The sequence below is a fragment of the Rhodamnia argentea genome, chromosome 2 (genome assembly GCF_020921035.1).
Source record: "Rhodamnia argentea isolate NSW1041297 chromosome 2, ASM2092103v1, whole genome shotgun sequence".
NCBI classification, from domain to species: domain Eukaryota; kingdom Viridiplantae; phylum Streptophyta; class Magnoliopsida; order Myrtales; family Myrtaceae; genus Rhodamnia; species Rhodamnia argentea.
The window spans coordinates 29,732,079-29,757,320 of NC_063151.1; the positions used below are offsets into that span (position 1 = coordinate 29,732,079).

The 25,242-nt window shown below is 43.7% G+C and overlaps 5 protein-coding genes and 1 non-coding gene across 8 annotated transcripts; 4 read left to right on the forward strand and 2 right to left on the reverse strand.

The window, feature by feature from the left end:
- The first annotated feature begins 35 nt into the window (after nucleotides 1–35).
- Nucleotides 36–5,555, forward strand: LOC115739605 (glutamate receptor 3.3). Its single transcript, XM_030672800.2, has 7 exons — nucleotides 36–1,046; nucleotides 1,152–2,494; nucleotides 2,582–2,859; nucleotides 3,743–3,774; nucleotides 3,861–4,267; nucleotides 4,791–5,251; nucleotides 5,329–5,555. Coding segments are annotated over exons 1-7 (2,847 nt in total). The 5' UTR covers nucleotides 36–721; the 3' UTR covers nucleotides 5,330–5,555.
- Nucleotides 5,556–6,825: 1,270 nt separating this feature from the next.
- On the reverse strand, nucleotides 6,826–9,103 carry LOC115739624 (glucan endo-1,3-beta-D-glucosidase-like). 2 transcript variants are annotated; one of them, XM_030672840.2, is made up of 3 exons: nucleotides 7,918–9,103; nucleotides 7,482–7,769; nucleotides 6,826–7,138 (listed from the first exon to the last, which is right to left on the reverse strand). In XM_030672840.2, the coding sequence occupies exons 1-3, from the start codon at nucleotides 8,996–8,998 to the stop codon at nucleotides 7,107–7,109; spliced, it is 1,401 nt and encodes a 466-aa protein (XP_030528700.1). In that variant the 5' UTR covers nucleotides 8,999–9,103; the 3' UTR covers nucleotides 6,826–7,106. The 2 variants fall into 2 exon arrangements, with proteins under 2 accessions (XP_030528700.1, XP_030528691.1); XM_030672831.2 differs by having other exon boundaries at nucleotides 7,482–7,775; nucleotides 7,918–9,098.
- Nucleotides 9,104–10,819: 1,716 nt separating this feature from the next.
- On the reverse strand, nucleotides 10,820–13,039 carry LOC115739639. Of its 2 annotated transcripts, XM_030672851.2 has the most exons (6): nucleotides 13,004–13,039; nucleotides 12,837–12,931; nucleotides 12,247–12,370; nucleotides 11,742–11,844; nucleotides 11,346–11,432; nucleotides 10,820–11,190 (listed from the first exon to the last, which is right to left on the reverse strand). In XM_030672851.2, exons 2-6 carry the CDS (start codon nucleotides 12,895–12,897, stop codon nucleotides 11,056–11,058), a joined length of 510 nt encoding a protein of 169 aa, XP_030528711.1. In that variant the 5' UTR covers nucleotides 12,898–12,931; nucleotides 13,004–13,039; the 3' UTR covers nucleotides 10,820–11,055. The 2 variants fall into 2 exon arrangements, with proteins under 2 accessions (XP_030528711.1, XP_030528720.1); XM_030672860.2 differs by lacking the exon at nucleotides 13,004–13,039 and having other exon boundaries at nucleotides 11,742–11,838; nucleotides 12,837–12,996.
- A 1,151-nt stretch (nucleotides 13,040–14,190) lies between these two features.
- On the forward strand, nucleotides 14,191–17,726 carry LOC115735957 (MLO protein homolog 1-like). The gene is made up of 14 exons (XM_048273532.1): nucleotides 14,191–14,313; nucleotides 14,456–14,513; nucleotides 14,648–14,901; nucleotides 15,015–15,131; nucleotides 15,451–15,511; nucleotides 15,615–15,694; nucleotides 15,815–15,889; nucleotides 15,979–16,067; nucleotides 16,185–16,234; nucleotides 16,331–16,371; nucleotides 16,678–16,851; nucleotides 16,981–17,016; nucleotides 17,144–17,272; nucleotides 17,478–17,726. Exons 1-14 carry the CDS (start codon nucleotides 14,191–14,193, stop codon nucleotides 17,724–17,726), a joined length of 1,536 nt encoding a protein of 511 aa, XP_048129489.1.
- Nucleotides 17,727–18,772: 1,046 nt separating this feature from the next.
- On the forward strand, nucleotides 18,773–24,626 carry LOC115744434 (protein S-acyltransferase 21). Its single transcript, XM_030679658.2, has 10 exons — nucleotides 18,773–19,172; nucleotides 19,878–19,991; nucleotides 20,078–20,198; nucleotides 20,476–20,681; nucleotides 21,519–21,587; nucleotides 22,201–22,272; nucleotides 22,410–22,538; nucleotides 22,853–22,933; nucleotides 23,049–23,252; nucleotides 23,568–24,626. Exons 1-10 carry the CDS (start codon nucleotides 19,128–19,130, stop codon nucleotides 24,456–24,458), a joined length of 1,932 nt encoding a protein of 643 aa, XP_030535518.1. The 5' UTR covers nucleotides 18,773–19,127; the 3' UTR covers nucleotides 24,459–24,626.
- Nucleotides 24,627–24,855: 229 nt separating this feature from the next.
- Nucleotides 24,856–24,927, forward strand: TRNAD-GUC. Its single transcript has one exon. It is a non-coding gene; the product is annotated as a tRNA-Asp (tRNA).
- The last annotated feature ends 315 nt before the right edge of the window (nucleotides 24,928–25,242 follow it).

Below are 25,242 nucleotides of genomic sequence, written 5' to 3' on the forward strand. Positions count from 1 at the left end.
GCGAAATCCACCTTCAACGTCACCTTCCTCTGTCAACTTCACCAGGCGAGGCCAAAAAGAGGCGCGCCTCCCCAAGTCTCTAACCTCACCGTGATTGGTGATTGGTGGTGGTCCAGGTCCTTCTTCCTCCGTCTCGAGCTCTACGGAACTCCACCACCTTTTTCAACCCGCCCCCATTTTGGCCTTCCTCAGGTGAGACCCCTCGCTGCGCATTAGTTTATTCAGCCCCTCCTTTCTCTCTGCTTTCAAGAACCGAGTTCTGAGACGGCAACAGGTCAGAAAAGGAACTCGGGGGTCGTGGGAGGTTGCTTTTGCTTAGTGGGAATCGCTTCTCTCCGCGAAACAAGAATCGAATGATGTCGGCGACCTTTTGCTTGTGGGCTTTAATCTTGTATTTGGGAGAATCAGCATCTGGTTCCTGCTCTTGAGCAGCTGCTGTTGCGTCGCACTGTCCTGTTTTATTCTGTAGACTCTCTGCCTTGTTCGCCAGTGAACTGCGGAGAAAAAGTAAAGAAAATGGGAGGGTTGCAAGTCTTGGTCACATCAGCATGTATCGGGTCAAATTCCTAGTCGGAGACGAGTTTTAATGGAAACCCATCACTAGTTGTTCCTTGTTTTCTTTTCTTTCTTCCTTTAGCATTTCTCTCATTTCTCTCCAAGTGGTGGAATGTCCGTTGAAATTTGTTCATTGCCTCAGTTAAGTTCTTGGAATTAGTCTTGTATGCTACAGAGTGCTAGTGGCATTTGTGGCCCATTGAAGGGGAGATGCTGGTCATGTAAAATGAGAAGGGTTTGGCTTCTGTCGTTGCCATTTTTGTTTCTTGGAGTGTTTCCCTCTGTATTTAGCAAGGATCTCACTTCAAGACCTGCTGTCGTGAATGTTGGAGGCCTCTTCACATTCGATTCCCCCATCGGAAGAGTCGCCAAGATCGCCATTGAGGAAGCTGTGAAGGATGTCAACTTTAATTCCAGCATCCTCCCTGGAACCACGCTTGCTGTCACGATGCAAGACACCAATTGCAGTGGGTTCCTTGCAATGATTCAAGGTCAGGCTTCTCTGTCTGTGTGTGATTTCATGAACAGAACAACAACTTCTTCTTGGAAATGCACTTTAACTTTTTTTTTTTTAATGTGTTTTCTTGCTATTGCAGTTCTGCAGTTGATGAAGACTGATGTCGTCGCCATCCTTGGTCCACAGTCTTCTGTGGTAGCTCATATTACTGGACTTGTTGCCAGTGAACTCAAAGTGCCTCTGCTTTCATTTGCAGCCACAGATCCTACCCTATCATCCCTCGAGTACCCCTATTTTGTTCGGGCGACCCAGAGTGATTTGAATCAAATGAGTGCTGTAGCGGAGCTTGTTGATCACTATAGTTGGAAGGAGGTGACTGCCATTTATCTCGATGATGATTATGGCAGAAACGCTGTGTCGGCATTGAATGATAAGCTTGCGGAAAGGCGCTGTAAAATCTCATATAAAGTAGGAATTCCACCAGGGCCAGTTAAACGTGGTGAAATCATGGATGTTCTTGTCAAGGTTGCACTCATGGAATCAAGGGTCATTGTTTTGCATGTAACTCCTGAATCAGGTTTCATGGTTTTCTCCGTGGCACACTATCTTGCTATGATGGGTAATGGCTATGTTTGGATAGCCACGGACTGGCTTTCGTCTGCTCTAGATTCTGCTTCTCCTTTTCCATCTGAAACCATGGAGTCTTTGCAGGGAGTTCTCGTTTTGCGTCAACACACAGCAGATTCAGATAAAAAGAGAGCATTTGCCTCTCGGTGGAACAGACTGACCGGTGGCTCCCCCGGCCTGAACTCTTATGGACTTTATGCTTATGACTCTGTTTGGCTTGTTGCTCATGCTCTTGAAGCGTTCTTCGAGCAGGGTGGTGTAATTTCTTTCTCTAATGACTCCAGGATAAACTCTACTGAAGGTGGTGGCCTCCACCTCGAAGAAATGAGCATCTTTAACAATGGACCACTCTTATTAAAGAACATTCTACAGACTAGTTTTGTTGGTTTAACGGGTCCTTTTCAGTTCAATTCTGATAGATGTCTTATTTATCCTGCCTATGATATTATCAATGTGGTTGGAACTGGGTTACGACGTATTGGTTATTGGTCCAATTATTCTGGGTTGTCAACTCTACCTCCTGAAGTGCTTTATGGGAGGCCACCTAACCGTTCTACTGAAAGCCAGGAGCTCTATGGTGTTATTTGGCCAGGGGAGACACTGTCAAAACCTCGTGGATGGGTCTTTCCAAATAATGGCAAGCAATTACGGGTTGGTGTACCCGATCGAGTCAGTTTCCGTCAATTTGTATCAAAAGTTCGCGGAACAGAAAATATGTTCAAAGGGTTTTGCATTGATGTATTTGTGGCTGCCATAAACTTGTTACCTTATGCAGTTCCATATCAACTCATTCCTTTTGGAAATGGTAGTGAAAACCCTAGCTACACAGAGCTTGTGGATTTGATCGCAACGGGTGTGAGTACTCATTAGACCTGAGCTTTGAAAGAATTTTCTACGATGTTTGTTTACTTTGGTGGCTTATGTTTTCATGTGCTGTGACAGTTCTTTGATGCTGCCGTCGGTGATATTGCCATTGTTACCAATAGGACAAGGATTGTAGATTTTACACAGCCATATGCTGCATCTGGACTTGTCGTTGTGGCCCCATTAAGGAAAATGAACACTGGTGCTTGGGCCTTCTTGCGCCCGTTCACCCCTCTCATGTGGATTGTGACTGGTGCTTTTTTCCTCGTCATCGGGATTGTGATATGGATTTTGGAGCATAGGACAAACGATGACTTTAGAGGTCCTCCCCAAAAGCAACTAACAACCATTTTGTGGTGAGTTCTTCTATAGACACTTCTTGTAACGATATGGTATTGTACACATGATCCAGCATGGAGATGCCCTTGTGCACTCTTTGCAAAAATTGTGTAAAATTCATTTCAAAGTTAATCCGTTAAATAGGAGATTCTGAGGAGGCTGCGCTGCGGGGTTCTGTTATCAGCTAAACTATTGTTGTAGGAGTTCCATATGCCAAGAATTTGTCAATAATACAAACAAGTGGGTGAATAGTAAGAGACCATTCTTTAGGCTGGATATGCCACTCTAGTCTTGAGATAGATAAAAGAATTTTTATGAGAGGCCTTGATTGGTTCTCTGTCAATGAATCTACTCTTTGTTTCCTCTTGAGATGGTAGACAACAGGCACGAAACAGCCAAAAGGAGTATAAAGGGAATCGATGAAGTCTTAAATTGCTGCACAAACAGGAATTATGTTGCCTACTTTATTGATATTTTTTCCATTTTTCAGGGAGGTGTATGGGTAAGATTATGAGGTGCTAATCGTGTCAACCCGGCAGACTGAATTTCTGTTCTTTTTTTCCTTTCCGTTTTTATTCAAGGGGGAGGGGCTGGGCGGCCTTGTTTCCAGTCTTTGTTCCTTGTTAAATGAGAAAATTCCACTTCTACCATGTTGTGAATGCACTTTATCAAACCGTGGGTGCTTGAGTTATCATGTGCTTTAACTGTGTATCCCAGAGAAATGATGTGTTTCATCTAATTTTTTCTTCTGCAATTAGAATTGCCCTGTGGAGGATGCGATTAAATCTACTTTCAGCAAATGTCAGACTCTGTCAAATGCAATGTTGTCTCGGATTTATCACCTGTTACTCGTTTATTTGGTGTATAACTATTTTTTTTCCCGACTTGCTGATGCCTCAGGTTTAGCTTCTCAACGTTATTTTTTGCCCACAGTAAGTTCCTCTGCTCCTCCAATTTCAGATCTACGGAGTGGCATGCAGCAGCATTTATTGAGCTGGCTTCACCATGTCTTTTGCAGGAGAGAACACTGCGAGCACTCTTGGTCGGATTGTGCTAATCATATGGCTATTTGTTGTTCTGATAATCAACTCAAGCTACACTGCAAGTTTGACTTCCATCCTCACAGTGCAGCAGCTATCTTCGCCTGTTAAAGGAATTGAAAGCTTGATAAAGGGTGATGAGCCTATTGGGTATCAAGTGGGTTCTTTTGCAGAACATTACTTGACAGAGGAGCTTGGGATATCTAAGTCTCGGCTCATCGCCCTGGGATCACCGGATAAATATGCTAGAGCACTAAAAGACGGTCCAGGGAATGGAGGCGTGGCTGCTCTGGTTGATGAACTTCCATATGTAGAACTGTTTCTCTCGACACAATGCTCGTTTAGGATTGTTGGTCCAGAATTTACCAAAAGCGGCTGGGGTTTTGTAAGTAATTTGTTTTGAGTGCTCTGCTAGAGTTTTTCTTTTTCCCTGAAAAATGCGTCTTTGGGCTCACCGATTTGAGAAGAAGATAAATTAGATAAATTGCAGAGGCCTTCTATTTCCCCTAAAGTTTTTTCACTTTCGAAAGGATTTAGGACTTGCCAAAATAAGGTCCTTTAAAAATTAATTAAGCAGTTGTTTTTCTCTTGTTTATCTTCTGAGCCTTTTGGATCTGTTAAAGGAGGAGTTTTGAAACAGCTCCTTCCGCTTTTGTTGATATTCCAGTACAAGCGAGAACAACTTGCTGAAATCAAGGATCTTTGTCGCCTAAGCGGACTAATTACATTGGATGGCTGTGGACTGCGTGTGAAAAATGCAAAACTTCAAAAAAAGTTATTTTTGAATTCTTGGTTGTCATTCTGGGAAGATCCATGTCGAATCATACAAAAGACCCCATTTAAGTACCAAGATCCCATTCAACTCTCCTGTTCCCCTTGATTCACACGCTTTCTCTTTTGCATGATAGGCATTTCCTCGGGACTCTCCCCTAGCAGTCGACTTGTCAACTGCGATTCTAGCGCTCTCCGAGAATGGCGATCTCCAGAGGATCCATGACAAGTGGCTGTTGCAAACTGGTTGCAGTTCGGACAGTGCCGAGATTGAATCAGACCGACTTCACCTCAGAAGCTTCTGGGGTCTCTTTCTTATTTGTGGCATTGCTTGCTTTATTGCTCTCTTCATATACTTCCTGCAGATTTTGCACCTGTTGTACCACACCGCCCCCGCCGTAGCTGTTTCGGATGGTGCGAGCAGCTCCCGCTCTAGGCCTCTCCAAAGATTTCTGTCGCTAATGGATGAGAAGGAAGACCCTTCCAAAAGAAGTAAAAAGAGGAAAGTGGAAAGGGCGCTGTCCGAAAGTGATATAGACATCAATCCGGAAAGAGATAATAGGAGGAGACAAATGGGGATTCAGGACGAGCAGCAGTGATTGGCCCCTGTCAGCTAATTTTTGGATCACCTCTTAATAATACAAATGTACGAGATCTTTCTTTCCAGGGATATAGATTTCTACCCGCTCATACGAATTTCCTTTCTTTTTTGGTCGCCGCCACTTCCATACTGTTCGTCCTATGTTTTTGTACAGAGTAGATAATCTGAATGGTACTGTCAAGCCAATAGCAGAGATAGATTCTTGCCTGAGAGGTTTGTCAATCAAACTGTCCAACGTCAACGATAGTGTACCATGAAGTTTTGCAGTATAGCCTTCAGCAATAAAGCACGCTCATTTCTCGGTTGACTGCAGATTTAAGATGTCAAATCGAGGGCCGAACGTTGCTTTTGTGCTCAGAGCCCTCGATTCAGTTTGGTTTCTGCATTGGACTTACAAGGAAATTCGAGCTCCGGATGATGCGTCCCTGAATTCTTGGGGGGAGCGATATGCTCCGTCGAGCAAAAAAGACAGGTGAATTTTGCTTCACTGAACGAGAACGATGCACGTAGTGGCTGACAAGTAGATGTCTGCGCATCTTTCATTTTCTGGAGTTACCCAAAGTCGGCTAAATAATGTTGTTCCATGAAAACATCGTTTGTTTGATCTCTCACTGCTAAGTACCTGGCGTCATTTGGACATACAGAAGTCCCCTAATGTCTCGGTAGAAAGATGTATTGTTGTGTTGGGCCTGGTCATGTTCAAAGGCTTCCTAACATCATTGTTGCTCCAATAAGCAAAAGCCTAACGAAGGCAGCATGGGAAGTGAGCCACGTATCAACCCAGCTTGAATCTGATTTCGAGGCCTTTGAGAAACTCGCCCTTCAACGGGAATAAATATGAAAAAGAAAGTTATAAATCTATTATATGGATGTCAACTCAACCCTAAGCTTTTTAATTTGGCCAATTTATGTATAAGTCATTCGACCATTTGTCAATGTTGATCGCTTCAACTAATTTTAGCCAGAAATCATTGATGTGACGATCCAGTCAATGGCTGGTGAGGACAGCCCTCATCACCAATGCCGAGGCCCAGGCAATCAAAGAAGGGAAATAAGAACAAAAGGAAAAATATGAAAAAATAGAAAACAATTGTACAAACTGTCAAAATCAACGATTTCTAGTCAAAATTGACTGAAAAAACTTCATTAATAAATTATTAAAAAGTTTTGAACTAAATTGGTCAAATTGGTCAAATTGTAAATTTAAGACCAAATTGATATCCATACAATGAATTTATGATTTTTTTGGTAACTTGCTATGGTCAGGGACCGCAAGATGGATTTGGAATATTTCATTTCGCGCATTAGTTTGCTTGGTTCAAAGACAAACGAAGTTGGCTGCTCAAGTTTACAAATTAGTGTACCGCCGGTTTGTGGAGCCATCCGAGAAATGAACCGAACCGATCGGTCAGGCTCTCGATTGGGTCCAGACCAAATGGGTTGAGAATTGGCCCACCAACCTATTACCCCTACCCTGCAAAGGACCCCGGAAACTAGCTTTCGACCAAAAACAAAAAAAACTAGCTGTTGTCCAAAAGAGAGACAAAAAAAGAAAAGAAAAAAAGGAGGGTAAAAAAAACGAAAAACACGACCACCGAAAAGAAAGCCAGCGAGAGACCAGCTCGCGCTGGTTTTGTCTGTATACAAAAAGTCATGCTTTTTTGCTAAGGTCGAGGAAAAGGCCATCACTTTTAAGGACAATCTAGACAGAAACCATAGCGATAAATTCAAGATGTTCGATGGGGTTTGGGACATATTCAAAATCTCTAATCGAGTACACTTGATTGCGGAGTGCTTTCTCATCGACAACAGTGCTCCCCTGTTCAAGCGCACAGGGTACCATCCTTTGCTTCTACTGCTGAGAATACCGGCATCTTCCGTAACCTGATCATCGACAAGACGATGCAAACCATCAGAAATGTAGAATCGAAAGGTATCGACTTGAATGCCCTCCGTCATGTGTTAACGACATAAATGATCTTTTGAGTTTTGACTCAATATATAATATAATTATTCACAATCCATGAACTTTTAAATTATTAGTACATATTTAATGTGATCCTTACATTAAACATTTTCATATAATCTAGAGCCTAAATTGAATATATACTAAAAGTTTAGAAACTAGTTGAACAAATTAAAAAATCAAGGACCAACATCGCATGTGAAGCAAAAATTGAGGGAGTGGTGGTGCCATTTTCCCAATGGACTGCTAAATCGGACTTACTGGGATCGCCGAACGTGACGAGGCCGGTGCCCTTGAAGTCGCAGTTCCAATAGTTCCTCCCGTGCATCTGGTAGTAGGCGTTCATGGCGTACGACGCGTGCGCGTGCACCTTCTCCGGCATGTAGCACTCCCCTCCCTCGTACACCTCCCGGCAGTCCACGCCCCCGGGCCCGCAGCAGAAGTCCACCACCGCCTGCAGCACCCCCTCCTCCGCGTGCGGCTTCGCCACGCACCACACCGACGGCCCTCTCGCGGCCGTGCTGCTCCCAACCGCTTTCTCTCCGAACCCTAACACTACATTGAATCACATCATTTTATAGGATTAGCATATTTAAATTATCGCGTTTCATCACGAGAAAACCCCCTTTTGGAGGGAAAATGACTGACTGACTACCTTCCAAACGAGCATTTAAAGAAAAGATTTGAAAAGTTATACCTCCGCCGCTGCAGAACTGGCAGCTCAAGTCCACGTCGTATGACTTCGATCCGTCGCCGTTGAACAGCCCGAAGTTCCTCTCGGGGACGCCGCCTTGCTTCTTGTTCTCGTTGAACAGCGCGAACACGAAGATCTCCACCCTCTCCTCCGGCCTCATCGGCGTCCCCCTGTTCGCCTGCGCCCTCTCTATCAGCCTCGTGTTGTATGTCCTCGCGTTCTCCGGCGTCGCCGCCTTGTCCCCGTCCTCTCCCTTCGATGGCCACCCCGACTCTGACACAGTGATCTCCATCGACCGGTTGCCGAACCCCAGCGCTCCGATTGCCGACCTCACGGCGTCGATCTGCGCGTCCAGCATGTTCGTGTAGACGTACCCCTTCGGATCGCGGACGGTCGTCTTGTTCCCGAGCAATGCGTACTCCAGATTGACGGAGGTAGGGTTGTCGCGGTAGGCGAAGTAGGGGTAGGCGTTGATCATGAATGGAGCTCCGGTATCGGCGAGGAACTCCACGATCGAGGTCATGGTCGGGAGCAGAGTCATCGCGAAGGTGGACGACGACGGGGGGAACGACGCCGCGAGCACGGCCATGCTGTGCGGCGTCGAGACCTTGATCTTGCGGTCGAGGCCGCGGGCCACCAGCGCCGCGTGCAGGTTCTGCATTGCCTGGACCAGGTCGTTCGGCTCGAGCTTGTCGTCACCGGAGGTGAGGTACTCGTTGCCGACGGCGATGGCGACGACGGATGTGGCCGGGAGGAAGGGGGCGACGCGGGAGGCGAGCCACTGGGCCGCAACGGAGGGGTCCTTGCTGAGGTTGGCAACGAGGCGGTTCTCGACGGCGACAACAAGGTCGATGCCTGTGTTGGAAAAGGCGGCGAGGATGTCCGGGTTGGAGTCGTAGATTTTGACCCTGTCGATGAGGGTGGCCTGGAGGAGCTGCGCCACTTTCTTCGGCGGGGGGAGGTTGTTGCCAAGAGTGCCGTAGTTGACACCGACGGCAGAGACGCCGTAGGCCGAGCCGAGGAGGAGGAGGAGGAGGAGGAGAGGGAGCGGTGAAAGGTGAGAATGGAGGTGGGGGTTCTCCATGAGAGCGAGCCTCGCAGGTTTCAGATGGGGAGTGGGGCTGCGTGCTTGGGCAGCGGAGCTGGGTGAGCCAGAGTGGAGAAGATGATATAAAAGCAACGCAGACGTGACTAATCATTGCTTTGTCTAATTACTGCTTACCTACAAGTATCGTACTGTCACGTTAGAAACTTTTTTTTTTTTTTGAAAGAAAAATACTTTTTTGACTGTAAGATAATGTAATCTCAACTTTAAATTCATATATTATCATTATATATTTTACATAAAACACTCGTTAATTGAGAGATCGTGTGATAAAAAATAACCGATATTATTGTTAAATTATCAGGCTAGAAGCTTTCTTTTCGAAATGATAATGATAAAAATAATTTTTAAATTTTGACCCAATAAATAATGTGATATCTGAATCTTTAATTTATTCAATATGACTCTTTAATTTTAACTTAATGTTTAATGTAGTTCCTTCAATGAATCTTTTAATTTTAGTTTAATATTCAATGCGATCTCTGAAATTTTAATTTTATTTAATATGATGTTTGAATCTTTTATAGACGCACAGTCACAGTAGTAGTTTCATATTTTTCTTTATTTGAACGAATGAAGGGGGCATTTTGCCTGCAATTTCCATGCGCGGTAGTGAGAATTTGTCAAAAAGGAGCATCAAAAGGGTCGTCTAGTGTGGGCCAGATCTGGTGATCTGGCCGTTGATTAGGGGACGTGATTAGCTCCGTCGGATCGATTGGGATCTGACCGGGTCGCGTTCTCGCTCTCGCGGCATCGCCTCGAAAGTCGAAACCCCTTCCCAGGTTCCGTCGGCTTGGGCCGGCCGTTGAGTTCTCCCACGTATAATCGCCCCATGCTCTTTCCAACACTTCTTTGCGACAATCTATAAATAATCAGAGGCATAGCCGAGTTGTTCCACTTGCCTAACACTAGTAATAAAACATCCATCCATTATCTACAATCACGCATATAAAAAAGAGAGTTTTTGGTGATTAAAGCTTCAAATGCTGAGTACTTTTTGTAGTTGAGACTTCTATAACGTCGTATCTATATGTTGCAAAATAAATAAGGTCTGACGAGTATCGAATAGTCTCTGATTAATAAATTTTCGCTTATGCATTCAATTTCATAACTCCTCACTTATTTGCAATCCCTACATATAATTTCATCTACACATTACAGATTTATATTTTAGGTAATGCTGAAACTGAAACTTGGGTCAAAGGCACTTAATCTCCCATGTTTTTCCTATTTAATCCGAGAAAAAGGCCATGGTTGCTATACCGCGTGGCAAAGATGAAGAGACATTGTCACCTGCTCACACACAAAATAGCACCAGTACCTAGCAAAAGACGATATGCAGGAGATGGATTGGCGTGTTCAGACTTGGAAGGTTTTAGCTGGTTGAAATCACAAGGATGAGAAAAGGTCAGGCGAAAGGTACCCGGGAACGTCGGGATTGCCTGAGTTGATGGAGCCGTTTCCTCCATGCATGAGACATGGGCTCTAGGGTCCCATCTTCCTCTCCTCCTATAACAGAAAAGTGCTAAGGACAAGGTAAAGATGCAACACCACACTCTCGTGATGCAAATCCGTGACTTGTTCTTCCGTGTTGACATCGAGACCTTCACCGAGTGAGTACTGGCAGGATCAAATGGCATCCAAGCCACCTCCCAAACCAAGCATCCAGACTGGGCATCTAAAGTCAGTTTAAACAATGGACTGACTGATATACTTGGTTATATACTCAATAAGTGCCCACCACAGTTTTTCGGATAGTTCATTTCCCTGGTTGGGGTCCTGGCTTGGGTCGGGACACAATTAAATAATCAAAATTTACTTGTGTTTCAAGTGTTGCAATCATAGAAAACGGGGAACAATGTCTGCAATAAGAGTAAAGAGTAGTTGGCCGGGAGGAGGAAGAAGCACTGCTAGAAACCTAAATGATTCGAGCAAAGAAGAAATTGCAACGGAGAGTTGCCAACTACTTGTTGCTCTCCAACTCATTGCCTTTGAAAATTGAAACACTGTTTTCATTATGAAATGAGGAATGCCCGTCATGTAGAAGCTTCCACCTCATCAGAAGTAACAGCTGCGCCGTTTGGTGTATCTTCTGGCTGGAGCTGAGCCGAGACGCCATCAATAGCGGAGTTCAGCTGCGCAATCTTCTCTGCCAGAACTTTCCTCGTTTTCTGCAAAGCATGTGATATTCCCAGAAGGGTATTTTAGGGATGGACTCACAGAATTCTCGTCAAACATATTAAGAATAAGAATGATATTGCCGAGACTTGTGAAACAAAGAAGCATGCAATTAGTAGAGAATCCAAGAAACGATGGCGGAGCTCACCTCTAAAGCCTTGTCTTCATCGTAAATGAATTTCGGTAGTTTCTTCATCAATTCCTTTCTGTCAGTTCCAGCTAATGCCATGCTGATCTGCACATAGAAGAAGATTCTGTTTGCTACGGCTTTTAATATCCAGTGGGAGAATGTGTTTATTGCTAAAAGTGCCTCAATATAAACTTTAACAAAACAAGAAACCCATATATTTGCAAGTTTCATGTCGGCATAATCATGTCTATCATCAGTTTGTATGCTCTGCAGTAATGAAATTATCGAGTAGCCCAGAATTGCCTGTTTCACTATCTACATCATGTGCTTACCAATAACAGTGGCCAAATCTCCATCAAATAAAGTGGACTTCTGTGATAAAGGGACAGTTATACTAGCTTTAGAAAGTGTCACCTGAGGTGCATACACACAACCAAGTGTGCCCATAACAATTCCTCCAAGAACAAAGCCACCAATGAAAATGCCCGTGCTGCCAGGACTTCCACCATCTCTATTACTGACCAGCAAAGGATAGAATGTTAGAATATTACTCTCTCGTACCATAACCTTTCAGTCCCATCTTCGTAAGAGGTTGTACCATTTACCACATGCCTATTTAAAGCGAACCAAGTCACGGGTAAAGTTATCGATATATAGTATGTAGCAAAGTATGACAAGTTCGGAATACGTTTTGATTCGTGGTCTTTTGCCAAGTACCTAAAGTGCGCACATTACATCGCGTGCTTTATCAAGACCCATATTCTCAAAGGTTCTTGTTTATACTGATTCAATACTCATCAGGTGATATCAAATGGCTATGCAACATCGGTGGACTCCAACTAGCAATCTCGCTGACCACAGGACGCAAACTGAGATTGTGGAACATAAAATTGCAGGAAGCCAGGAATCATAATCATACCTAGCTTGAACAGTGAGTTTCCTAGAAGTGCAGACTTTCACTTTGCCTGCATAATTTGAAGTGAACGATAGATTCGTGCTGCCTGGTTTCCCATGAGATTGGCCTGATGTCTTCAGAGACGTCCCTACCGAAACAAAATCAGAACATGCTATTCAAAGACGGCAAGGACGGCGAGCACAACCATGTTCCAACAGAAGGGAGAGTGTTTTCCATCAATGACAAAACAACAAATACTTGACGTTCAAACACGAGTAGCAAGCGTATGACTAGTACCCACCATTTGTCTGACCGACAACAGCAAATTCGTTGAATGGTTCAGTAATTCTGAAGTTCATCTCGAAGAAGCACGATTCATCTACAACTGTTTCCTACTCGTGAATTTCAATAACTAGAGCGATTTCGCAAAGGAGGCACGTTTAAGCAGATCACACGGAAGTAATGGAAATAACAAACAACCACAATGACGCGACTGAAGGACCGCGAGAACAAATTGCCGTCTCGAAAGAGAGTCACTGGACCAGATGATCAACGACGTTGAGGACGTTCGAGATTAGAGATGTTCAGAGGACGAAATGTAGGATAAGACTTACCAAAAGAGAAGCCGTCTGCAGGTTTGCTCATTGGCCTCGACGGGCACGAAACTGCGGTCATGGTGGCGCGTGTGGGACTGAGGATGTGTGCGTGTCTTCTGCTTGAGAGAGAGAGAGAGGAGTTCAGCTCAGTCGAGACGAGACGAGAGATCAAAGAAGAGAGATGAACTCCTTCGTTTCGATACGTTCGATGCGCAAACTGGCAGGAGCCTGCTTTTCTTCATTTTCAATGTTTATTTGGGCCCACGCTAGGAAAGAGTCTTTGCTTTTGCTAAAAATGATCGGCGCTAAATGAAAAATATTTTGACCTTTCTCGAAAATATTTGAATATAGATTATTATTAATAATTTTTTCATAGATTAATTATTTCAATTGATATAATAATTATTTAAAATAATAATAATTTTCAAATTATATATATAAACAAACGGAACCTAAGACTACTCGAGAAATTAGATGTTACAAAAAGAAAGTAAAATTAATTCTCCTTTTTGTGGTTGGATGATGCACGAGCTTGCAAAATTAAGATGCGCGAAAATGTGATTTTCAATCTAATGTCCGCTTTTTTATACCAAAAACAAAAAATCTAATATCCATTTTTAAGATTGTTTCTCTAATTTGTGAAAATATACTCATTTGTCTTAATAATTAGGACAAATATCACCATAAATTCCAAATTACGTCTATCGTGACATCGATACCCTAACTTTTTTTCATGTCACGAAAAATGCCAAACTTAATATATACCATCTACAACAGTTCAATACAAAGTATATTTGTTGCACTAATATAAGTTCGGGATTGTTTACGACACCGAATTTATTTTTTTGGGTATTTATGTCGCATTGGGCATAGTTTGAAGTTTTTTTCTTTTGTGGCATTAATCTTAATATACATCGCATGTATAATTACTTCAACTCTGGAGTCTTGACTCAGTTCAAGTTTATTCTTTGGTTTGACGATATAATTTCATCATAAATACGGTAATGTTGGCCAAAATCATTAGATTCCACAGTAACTTTCGATACGCGGACCAGACAAAAAGGAGCATCCCACACGAACGGAGCTGGAATTCGGGCCAACGCCGAACGATGTTCATCCTCGGACCACCCGCGACAAAACGGGGCATAATTTTCATTCCCTCTCCTGTCTCCGAACACGAAGCCCCAGCGCTTTATGTTTCTCCTTCGCCTGATGGAAACAGAACGGCATATCATCACTCTTCTTCCTCTGCCAAAGTAGTCCCAACTTTCGTTTTCTTCTCTCTCTGAGACGAGGGGGAGAAAAAAGTCGATTCTTGCCAAGTCTCTCTCTCAGCTGAACGCAAGCATCAGTATAGGGGAGTACTTAGGCCATGGCAGGTGCTGCAGGAGGCCAGTCATTGCAAGAGGCCCCGACGTGGGCGGCTGCCGTGGTGTGCGCCGTCTTCATCATCATATCGGTCTTCATGGAACAGTGCATTCATTTTCTGGCCAAGGCATCATAATTTTCTTCTCATTCCTCCCGTTTTTGCGATTCGCGTTCCATTAATCTGAAACCCAGCGGTTGACATCGATCGACAGAACTGTATGAGAAATTTCTCCGCTGTAGTCATGTAATTCTCGTTTTTACGATGGCAGTGGTTCCAAAAGAGCCAGAAGAAGGCCATGGCGGAAGCCTTAGAGAAAATTAAAGCCGGTAGATACCATCATGCTTCTATCGCTCTATACCATACGCAATATCATGTCCCTCGAAAAGAATGAATTTTATATGCTCGATTGCAAACTTATCATGTGTCAAAATCAATGAGCTTTGATGGTTTGGACGCGCAGAGCTCATGCTGCTAGGCTTCATGTCTCTGCTACTCACCGTGAGTATAGGTGTCATCTCAAAGGTATGCATCCCCGCTAGTTACGGCGAAACCATGCTTCCGTGCAAGTTCGATCACGAGAACAAGGACGACGGTGGCCATCCTAACAAAGAAGACGATGATCACGACAAGAGGAAGCTTCTGTCCCTCGCCACGGACATGATGTGGCGCCGATCTTTGGCAGCTTCCGCCTCGGACGATTACTGCTCCAAGCACGTACGACCTCCTCCCCAAACTAATATTACCGTTTTAACAGTTTGTGGTGACTCGTCCCATTTTTTTTTTTGGCTTTGTTTTTAAGGCATTGATGCTGATGGATTTGAAAACAGGGGAAGATACCGTTGATCTCTCAGTCAGGGCTGCATCAGCTGCACATCTTCATCTTTGTCCTGGCCGTGTTTCACGTCCTCTACAGTGTCGTCACAATGGCATTAGCAAGGGCCAAAGTGAGTCTCCTCTTCCTGACACCACAAGATATAAGAAACGACGCATTTGTTCTTGCTGCATCATGGTTCATAAGTATACCCGTCATGGGCCTATCATTATGACCCGAGGCCCGGATATTGGCTGTTGTTGCTTTCCTCAATTAGCCCATAAACTTCTTGGGCCCATGAAAGCCCGCGTAGGAACTGGTCGATGAATCGGTGTCCTGAATGGGCTCATAGCCCATTTCTCGTCGGTGCAACCACCAATTTGAGTCCCCAAAAGGTTAAATCAAACGATTTCGCAAGTCCTCATGAAATTTGGTTTTGGACGCTTAATCAGATGAAGAAGTGGAAGGCCTGGGAAGCAGAAAGCTCATCTCTGGAATACACATATACTCATGGTGATTCATCCTAACTAACCCTCTTCCTTTCGAGCCGATTCCGTAACTACGACACCATCAACGAATGGTAATGGCTAGTCCCGATATGATTTTCCGGATCCAGTAAGGTTCCGATTTACTCATCAGACTTCTTTTGTGAGGCGTCACTTTGGCTTCTCCAAAGTTCCCGGAATTATATGGATCGTACGTCTTGCCCTGTATTCCCGCACATATGTCATCGTCCTTAAATTTTAACTTCCCTTGTTCGATTTGGGCCTCACTTTGGTCATGATTGACCCTCAAAATCCTCAATTTTCCCACCAGGTCGCTTTCTTTAGGCAATTTTTTGGATCAGTATCGAAGGTCGACTACTTGACAATGCGCCATGGCTTCATCAATGTGAGTTCAGAGTGAGGAAATTTTTATTTTTTTGCCATTGAAATAAGGAATCAAACTCGTGATTTGCTTCTTATGGGAAACAAGTGCAGGCCCATTTGGCTCCTAACAGCAAATTCAATTTTCACAAGTACATCAAGAAGTCCATGGAAGACGATTTCAAGGCCGTCGTGGGAATCAGGTGCTGCTTCTCTCCGTGGAGAAAACTGAACTGTGTTCTATTGCAGCAGCAGCCTGCGATGACATCTTGATCAGAAGCTGATTTCTCCTTTCCTCTTTGCGTTCTATTTTTTTGCAGTTTCCCAATGTGGATCTTTGCTGTGCTGTTCCTGCTGCTTAACGTATACAGTGAGTATACATAGCTCTAGATCGATCCCGAGCTTTTGCAATGCATCCGTTTCTCTTTATGTTGTAATCGTGATCTTCTCGTGTGAATCTTTTCAGAATCGTACGCGCTCACCGGGCTAGCTTTGGCTCCACTGCTCGTAAGTTCATGCATACTCGACCCCCGGCCTCTCTTTTCACTTCAAGTACGAGAAAGAATGATTGCCGGGTCAATCTCGCCTCCAATATTCCAACTTCATGCCAAAAAATTAATGTTATGCGAGACCCTTTGGTACTTTAGGAATGCATGAATCAATCGTTTGCGACAATCTTGCGAGCGCATGCGTACATGTTCCGATGTATTTCATACAATATGATCAGATTAGTCTGTGGGCGCACGGTATATACTGACTTATTACCATGCTCTTCTTCCTCTCCCTTCTTTCGATTTTTCGGCGGGTCGCCAGATAATCCTTTCGGTGGGCACCAAACTTCAAGTGGTTATCATGAAAATGGCTCAAGATATCCAGGAAAGGACCAGCGTTGTCAGAGGAGCTCCAGTTGTTGAGCCAAACGACAAGTTCTTCTGGTTTAATCGGCCTCAGTGGGTTCTTCACCTGATCCATTTCACTTTGTTCCAGGTATGTAACACCTGCTTTATGCTCGGAGAAAACATCCGATCCCTTCTCTTCCCGACATCGGATTATCTTTGTTTCGATTCGTCCTTGAACTCGAAACGTCTAACTCCGATCATCTGCTGATCATCGCAGAACGCATTCCAGATGGCATTTTTCTTATGGACTTGGGTATGGATTTGTTTCTCGTGATCTGATTCCATTCATTCCTTTCTTCTTTGGGTTCTCCATTAGTACGGTTCGGAAATTATGGCGCGATACTTGATGCTAATGAACGTTGCGACGTGGATTGATGCAGTCGCAGTTCGGCTGGAGATCGTGCTTCCATGAGAACGTTGGAGCCATTTTGAGCAGGGTTCTTCTTGGGTTGGCACTTCAGTTCCTGTGCAGCTACATCACTTTCCCTCTCTATGCCCTAGTCACCCAAGTGAGTTCCACCATTAAAACTTTCTTCCGCACTTTCATTTCCTTCTCTTACCCTCTTCCTTTTGTGAATTTGGGAATAATTTGGAAAGATTTGAGTGATTACGTGGGGGTTGCGACCGCCTAAACAGCTAACAACACCTTAAATACATGGGCCTTAATTGCAAATAATCAAGAGTTGGCATAAAGCTCAAACTATGCTCGCGCAGATGGGGTCGCACATGAAGAAGTCAATCTTCGAGGAGCAAATGGCCAAGGCCCTAACGAATTGGCACAAGGAGACCAAAGAGAGGAACAGGCAGCTCAAGAAGGCTGGGCCGGGAGGAGATACCTCGTCCCCATCATCGCAATCTTCGCCGCCAGCGGCCATGGGCCACGCTGCACCGCCATCATCGCCCTCTGTCTACAAGCCCCAAGCCAGTAATGGCGAAGCCCCTCCCCGTCTCGCTGTCGTCTGATCACCCGTCATCTTCGGGTCCGCGGACGCAAGCGGATGCGCCCACGGGGACGGACCCACCAAGCAAGCACCGAAGCGGAGCTCCACGGCATCGGGTTTTCCTTCTTGTCGAGCTCTAACGATTAGATATCCTATCTCCTTGATCTGTATGATTAGATAAGGTCAGTCGATTTCCATTTACCATTATTCTCTCGTTTTCACGGACAGTGTAGGATCAAAATGGTCAGATTCGCATACTTGATGCTCCATTTATTACGTATGTGAACACTTACCGATGCTGGGCCAATTATCAACGATGAACAGAAACATGCAAAAACAAATCCAAGGATATCTTCGATGCAGTAGATTAGAAGGATCTTACTGCAATTGAGCGACCCAAAGTTTTTCAGACATGACAAAACAGTTTTTGATATTTAATTTTTTTTTTAATATCGAGTCCCACGTGGAATAAAACAGAAGGGCGTGGGAAAATATATGATTTTTTTAATTTGCCGAGGCACGCTCGCTCGCTCGCTCGAGCTCTGCACCGGCAAACCCTCGTCAAGTCAAAAGGCAAGGATTTTTTGTTTTATTTTAGGCAGAATATTAATATTAATAATATGCCCCGACAATTTTGACCCCATCTGCGCAAAAAAAATAGTCATCTTTTGTTTTTCCCAGCGTGTCCTTTTCCGAGACGTCAGTCGTTTTCGATGCGACTTACGTTTAAAAATTCCAAACTGATGATGGTTCTTGTAAGCTAATTAGGGAAATGTTAAGCCCTAATCTCCAAAGTGAAAATAGCCTATTTGTCCTTCCGGCCGTTCTTCTGATTGCCGCGAAAGAGATCCCAAGGGCTGATTTTGGATTTGGAGAATCTGATTTTGACCATTCAAACGAAGCACATGATGATATCGGACGAGACTACCTCCGAAGATGTCGCAATCACCACCGACTTTCTTCGCTAGTCTCGAGGCAACGGGATTTGATAGAAAATTCATTTATAAAATACGGAATTTGGCCGAAAAGAAATTCATTTCTAAAATACGGTCTAACACTTTTTTAATTTCTTTCTTCTCTCCGTCTTTCCGTTTTCTCCTCTTCTGCTTCTTCTTCTCCTTCTTCTTCTTCTGCCAAGGCTCTGTGGCCGGAACTCGAACTCTCGCACTCCAAGCCCTAATTTTCCTCTCTCGTTGGAGTGGCCAGTGTCGCCGAGTCGCTAGTCGAGTTTGACTCGGCGCGTTCTTTAAGATGACCTCGGTAACTTCTCCTCCTCCCTCCTCTTGGTGCTGCTGATCGCTGAGGAAGACGGTTCAGTCGCGAAACCCTCGCCAGAGCCTCCAATGTCGGCCTGCATTGTTTTGCCGCAGTGACCTCGAACGCCGAATGCTCTTGATTGACGAGCTCCGACCCGGTTTTGGCCATGTCTAGGCGTCACGGCTGGGAACTCCCCGCTCATCCCTTCCAGGTACTGCACTTCTCGTGTATCCCGCGCTCACTCAACCGCTTGCACCAGTGAGTAATTGCACATTCAAAGTTCTCCATTATTGTGTTTACTCGTTTTGCGTTTTGCTGATTGTGGAGTTTTCGCTTTTTATGGATCAGTGGGTAATGTGGACAGAATTATGGTTTCCTCGCGAATCTATTTGGATAAACCGTTGTACTGGTGTGGCGACCGTGGTCTTTTCCTTGTTTTTTGGAGCTGGATCTGGTCATTGATTTCCGCGGACGCTTTTCGACTTTGGTTTAAGCCGTGAAGCTTTGCATAACTGTTCAAAGTCAAATTTAGATTGCTTTTCTCTTTTGAAAATAACTTTTCCCCGATGCACATCTTTCACTACGAGATGGAGCACCACAGTAATTATTGCATGGAATACTGTGTTCCCAAACAGGAAATCTCAAAACAGTTTCAAAAGTCGTACGAACCATTTTCACGAACTTTTGCCTGGGTGTTTTCGTCTAATTTATGGGAATCGGGTTCAATTTTTGAATCCGACTAACTTCCTTGAAGAAGAACTTTTCATGTTGTGCTGATGTCATCATGTCGTCCATAATTTTGAAAGCCCTGGAATTTCATTATGTGTTCCGATCACCGTGGTCATCATTTTACCATACTTAACTCATCTTTATCTCATGCCAAAAAAAAAAAAATCATCTTTATCTATGTTTGCAGGTGGTGGCCATAACACTGTTTTTCTTGCTATCTGTGGCATTTTATGCCTTCTTTGCTCCCTTTCTTGGGAAAGACATATACGAATATGTCGCACTTGGTGTTTATTCGTTGTTGGTAGGTGCACTCGGGACTCTTTTTTCCTGTTTCATGTGAATATGCTGCTGCCTGTATATCTCATGGTTATAACATTTTTCTTCTAGGCGCTCTCCGTATTTATACTGTACGTCCGGTGCACTGCCATCAATCCTGCTGATCCTGGGATTTCGGTTGAAGTTGACAGAACTTCAGCATACAAATCGCATACAGGAACTGATTTAGGTGGTTGGTGTTGTTTCTGTTGTTATTGCTTTTGTGATCCAGTGAAGAACTTGCTCATTAAGCTGCGATTAAACTAATCGATGTTTCTCTGAATTTTCTTTCCAATCTGTCCTTTCCTTTTTCCGGACCAACTCAGCACGCAAGAACGTTTTCAGAGTTATTTTATACTCTGGTCTCTGCTAGAGGCTGAGTAATGAGTCACCCAATTTGCTTGTGTGAGAAACACTACGTGTACTTGGTCTTTCTGTACTTCTCTTTGATGAACTTCATATATGACCAGGAAATACTGATTCAATGGAAGAGCCTGGCAAAGCAGGTCAGAGGAACGGAGAAAAATCTGATAGTCATAATGCATGTTGCCGTTTGATATTGGGGGGATTTTTCTGTGGCTTCCTTGTCAAGGAAGATTGCCGCAAGGATGAAGATCATTTGGAGGAACAAACTGGAGATGAGGATGCTCTATTTTGCACTTTATGCAATGCTGAGGTAAAGTCCTGGAACCAGGTTTATGGCTCCACCAGCCCAGGGTTACCTTTAAATGTGGAGCTGGCTAGGCACTAGGAAGGCATGCGGTAGGGTTCCTATAATATATAACTTATGCACTGGTGCAACATATGGAGGCTGATACAAAAAAAATACAGAATTCCGCACTGAGTTGGTATCCCTACCTCTATTGAGTCTTAGGTACTTGAATTAGTTGTTTAGCTATGGGCTCATTTTCTAGTTGGAAACCTTCTAGGACTTTTCAGTCTCCTTGGAGTCTTTTGATGATCTCGCGGTTAGATGGAGAATCCTGAATTTGGAACTAAATGGCGGTCTGTTCTCCTTGTTTGTTTGTTTGTCTTGTTATATGACAAATTGGGAATTAGGACGTATTTTGACTGACACAATTACGATGGAAAATTCATGAGCAACAGCATTCCACTGAATAAAAACATAAGTTTCGTAAGGCATTCGATGCTACCTTTACTGTAGCCTTCGGAAACCTATGTCGCTTGCGATCGCTACCGGCTCCATGGCCGTGGGTTCTTATAAACAATTTATATGCTCTATCCCATTGGACAGGAAATGCCTATTTACTGCCGTTTTATTGTGCTTAACCCAGCAAAGATAGATTGGTACTTCTTCCGACATTTCATTGCTGATTCATTTTTATATACAAAAGTCAATAGTTCCATGTGATTCACTATTATCTGTTCATGTGAATTGTATTTCAATCTGCTTGTTGAATCCTGTTGGTGATTTTATCCTGCTTTACGCGGTACGTTCTGAAAGAAGGATGACAAATGAGTTACTCTAGAGCTTGGATTTTGTTTCTCATAGGTACACAAGTTTAGCAAACACTGCAGAAGCTGTGCCAAATGTGTTGATGGATTTGATCATCACTGTCGAGTAAGTTCTGTGTGCTCATGAATGGCCTTATGGGGATTAACATCTTTAGTTCCATGGATATTAACAAAGGGATGACTCTAAAAGAACATGGTCCCTGTATTTGCAATAGCAATGCAGGGAAAAACCCTAGCAAGTTGACATAGTCGGAGGGATAAAAGATAGCAGAAAGAACAAAAAAAAGGGCTAAAATAGAGTTGAACTGAAGCTGGTACAGAGAAAACTACTCTAGGGTTTATGAAAACTGAATATGTTTATTGAAGGAAGAAAAAACTAATGACAAAGGGACTTAAAAACCTGTACGTACTAGGCTTGCATAAGAAAGACAATCTCAACCCATGATCTAAAATAGGAACTCCCGAACTCAACAGCTGGAGCTCATAAAAAGTCACATGATTGGCACGTGACTATTTATTAACCTAAAGCGTAATAGAAGACTTGATAAAACAGAAAAGACCTAATATAGAAAATCTGAATTAGGCTCCTGCATCAAATAGGATAAAGTCCCTTAATGCTGCATTTCCTACCATCATTTGCACTTGTGTTTTGGGATGTTATGCTTATGTTAGCTTTTATGTGTCGGGGACTGTCTGACTGTATTGCACCTTCTTTTCAGTGGTTGAATAATTGTGTGGGAAGGAAAAATTATGTCACCTTTGTGTGTCTCATGGCTGTAAGCCTTATTTGGGTGAGTTTTCGTTCATTGCCAACTGTCCCTAACTTCATTTTACCTATAAATATGTTAGCTTTCTCCTCCTAGTCACATTTCCTTAATTGCATTTCTTAACGGACTGGTGCATTTGCTCGTGCCTTTATCTTCATCAGCTTGTCGTTGAATTTGGGGTGGGAGTTGCTGTCCTCGTCCGGTGCTTTGTTGATAAAAGGGGCACTGAAGATCAGATAATTCACAAGCTTGGAGTCGGATTCACGCGGATTCCCTTTGTCATTGTGGTGGTATATTGTTTGCTTTCATTTACCTCTTCATTTTAATAACTTTAGTATGTTTATATGAATGAAAAAGTGTGTATCGCGGTCAGTTGACTGACTCTTTCATGCTCTTCATGCATTGTTGTCTATTTGAAGTACACGCAATTCTTTAGGTCGCTCTATTCTGTGTATGCTTTGTTGGAGTCATGTCAGAGACTCTCTGATATACTATTCTGCTGCTCATGAACCCGAAATTGAGGATGACCTCTGAGCAACCTGCTTTACTCATCATAATTAATTATGGAGATGATATTGCTTTATCACTGTTTCTTTCCTTGTAGGCCCTATGCACTGCTGTTTCTTGTCTGGCCACTGTCCCTCTTGGAGAGCTATTCTTCTTTCACATGATTTTAATTAGAAAGGTTTGGCAATGAAATATGCCTCTTCCTTTATTAAAAAAAAAAAAAAAAACCTATGCCTCTTCCCGGCCAACATTCTTTTAATCGGCGCTTTAGTATACTTATTTATTTGATGCAGGGTATAACGACATATGAGTATGTAGTTGCAATGAGAACACAGAGTGAAGCACCTGGACCATCTGTAGGTGGTGATCTGCAAAGTCTTCCATCTTCCCCAACTGGTTCAGCTGTCACTGCTGTTAGTGGAAGAAGCTCTCTTGGAAAGGGCTTGCAATATAGAGGTGCTTGGTGTACCCCTCCAAGAATTTTCATGGATAACCAGGTACAAGTTGTTCAGTATGCAGATGCACTTAAAGCAGTTAACGTGCACCATTTTTTTGGGCTTGCCTGGAGGAATTTAGAAAAGTATGTGTACTAGGAGAGAACTTACAATATAAAGCTAATATTGTGTCCAAATTGGTTTTCCCTATATAAGTAAAATAATAGTCTTTCAAAAGTATTCTCTGGTAAAAAAAATAAATTCGAAGTAAGATCTAAGATTTGGTTAAATGTAAAATGCTGCTTTCTATGCACATGCGTGTATGCATATGAAGCTAGCACCGGTTTGGGCCTATGTTTATCTTGTTTCGCTGAGCAGGATGAAATCATTCCACACTTGGAGCCAGGACGCCTCCCCTCGACAGTTGATCCAGATGCTGCACAACCTTCAGACAAGGGGAGAAAGATGCCCCAACGACCTGTTCGCATAAGTGCGTGGAAGCTTGCAAAGCTAGACTCTAAGGAGGCAATCAAAGCAGGTGCTCAAGCGAGAGCGTCTTCGTCTGTTCTACGTCCCGTAAGTTCTCGACATCATGCATATGATGCAGACCACTTATCTAGCAGCAATATAAGTGGAAGAAGTAGCCCGGTCAGTTCTGACCTAGGGTTTCACAATAGAAATGCTAGAGCAGGGACATCACGAGCCAAAAGTTCATATCCACCGAGTCGGACGAGTAGGGAAGATACTGAAACCTGTGGTCACAGTCTTAGTAACATGAGCAGTCCTCACCTCTCTAATCTTACTACTTCTCCTTTGGACAATCAAATTCCGAACCGAGATCACTTCAACCCGATGTATCAGTCATCAGCATGCCAGTCTCCATGGTCGGCCAAACAAAGTGAAGGAAATGAAAACTCTCTCGGCGGGAATGTGCCCCAGAATCCTGGCAGGAAAAACTCCGGTGCAGCTGAGAGCTCTAAATCTTCAGTGTTTTGGGATCCAGAAGCAGGGCGGTTCGTATCATCGTCCAAAGGTGCCGGCTCGTCGCAGATACCAGGGGCTGAGCTTCTATACACTGGTCAATCCATATTCTTCGGCGGCCCTCTTGTGAATGAACAACCAAACAGAGGAACGGGGAGTGGGATTGTGGTTGCTAACCGGGAAAGAGGGTCGGCATCAAATTATTATCAGCAGGGTAGATCCCAGAGAGGTGGTCAACTACCCGTTTTTCTTCCGAGTGATCACCAACGGTCGTCTCAGTTCCCTTGACCACTCAGACGAGCACCTTGTTCGAGCGTAGATTTAGAGCAGACGCATTATCTTCGAGTCCACTTCATTTCCTTGTGCAGGTTTTAGGTGATTAGTCGGTCTATGTACTTAATTGCATCGAATGCTTTCTCTCATCCATTCTATTAAAAGCTACATTTTCCTTTTAAATCTTCCCCCTCAGGTACATATATTCTAGATTGAATGCTTTCTCATCCAATCTTGAATTCGCGAGACCTTATACTACAGTTCCAAGTTGACCGATCCGATTAAAAGGAACTTTTCTTTTTGTTATTGGCGTTAAGGCCTTCCTGCCGGGATTACTGGTGTAACAATATGTGGGACGCGAAATACAATCATTATGTTTAATTTTTACATAGTGCAGAGAAAGGCCAACCAAGTCGTTGTAGTATAGTGGTGAGTATTCCCGCCTGTCACGCGGGTGACCCGGGTTCGATCCCCGGCAACGGCGGTTTTATTGTTCCTTTTTAAAAAAAAAATTGTTAATATTATTTATCGTCCACTAGAAATTCCTTTTTCCGATCATGTTCGCGCTTAGAAATTCAAGCATGTTTGATTGACGACCCCTTTCATGAATTGATCACTACTCACTACGCCGGCTTATTCGCCTCTGCGACAAGAATAGAAGGATGTTTTCAGTCAACACGGTTGTGTCTCGGAGGTTCTCTGTCTCTGCATGAACTGTCCTCTTTACACCCAGCTAAAGTTTCGGGTGCATTGCAGAGGAAACCAGAGCCCACATATAATTCTTTTAGGATCTCCCTCC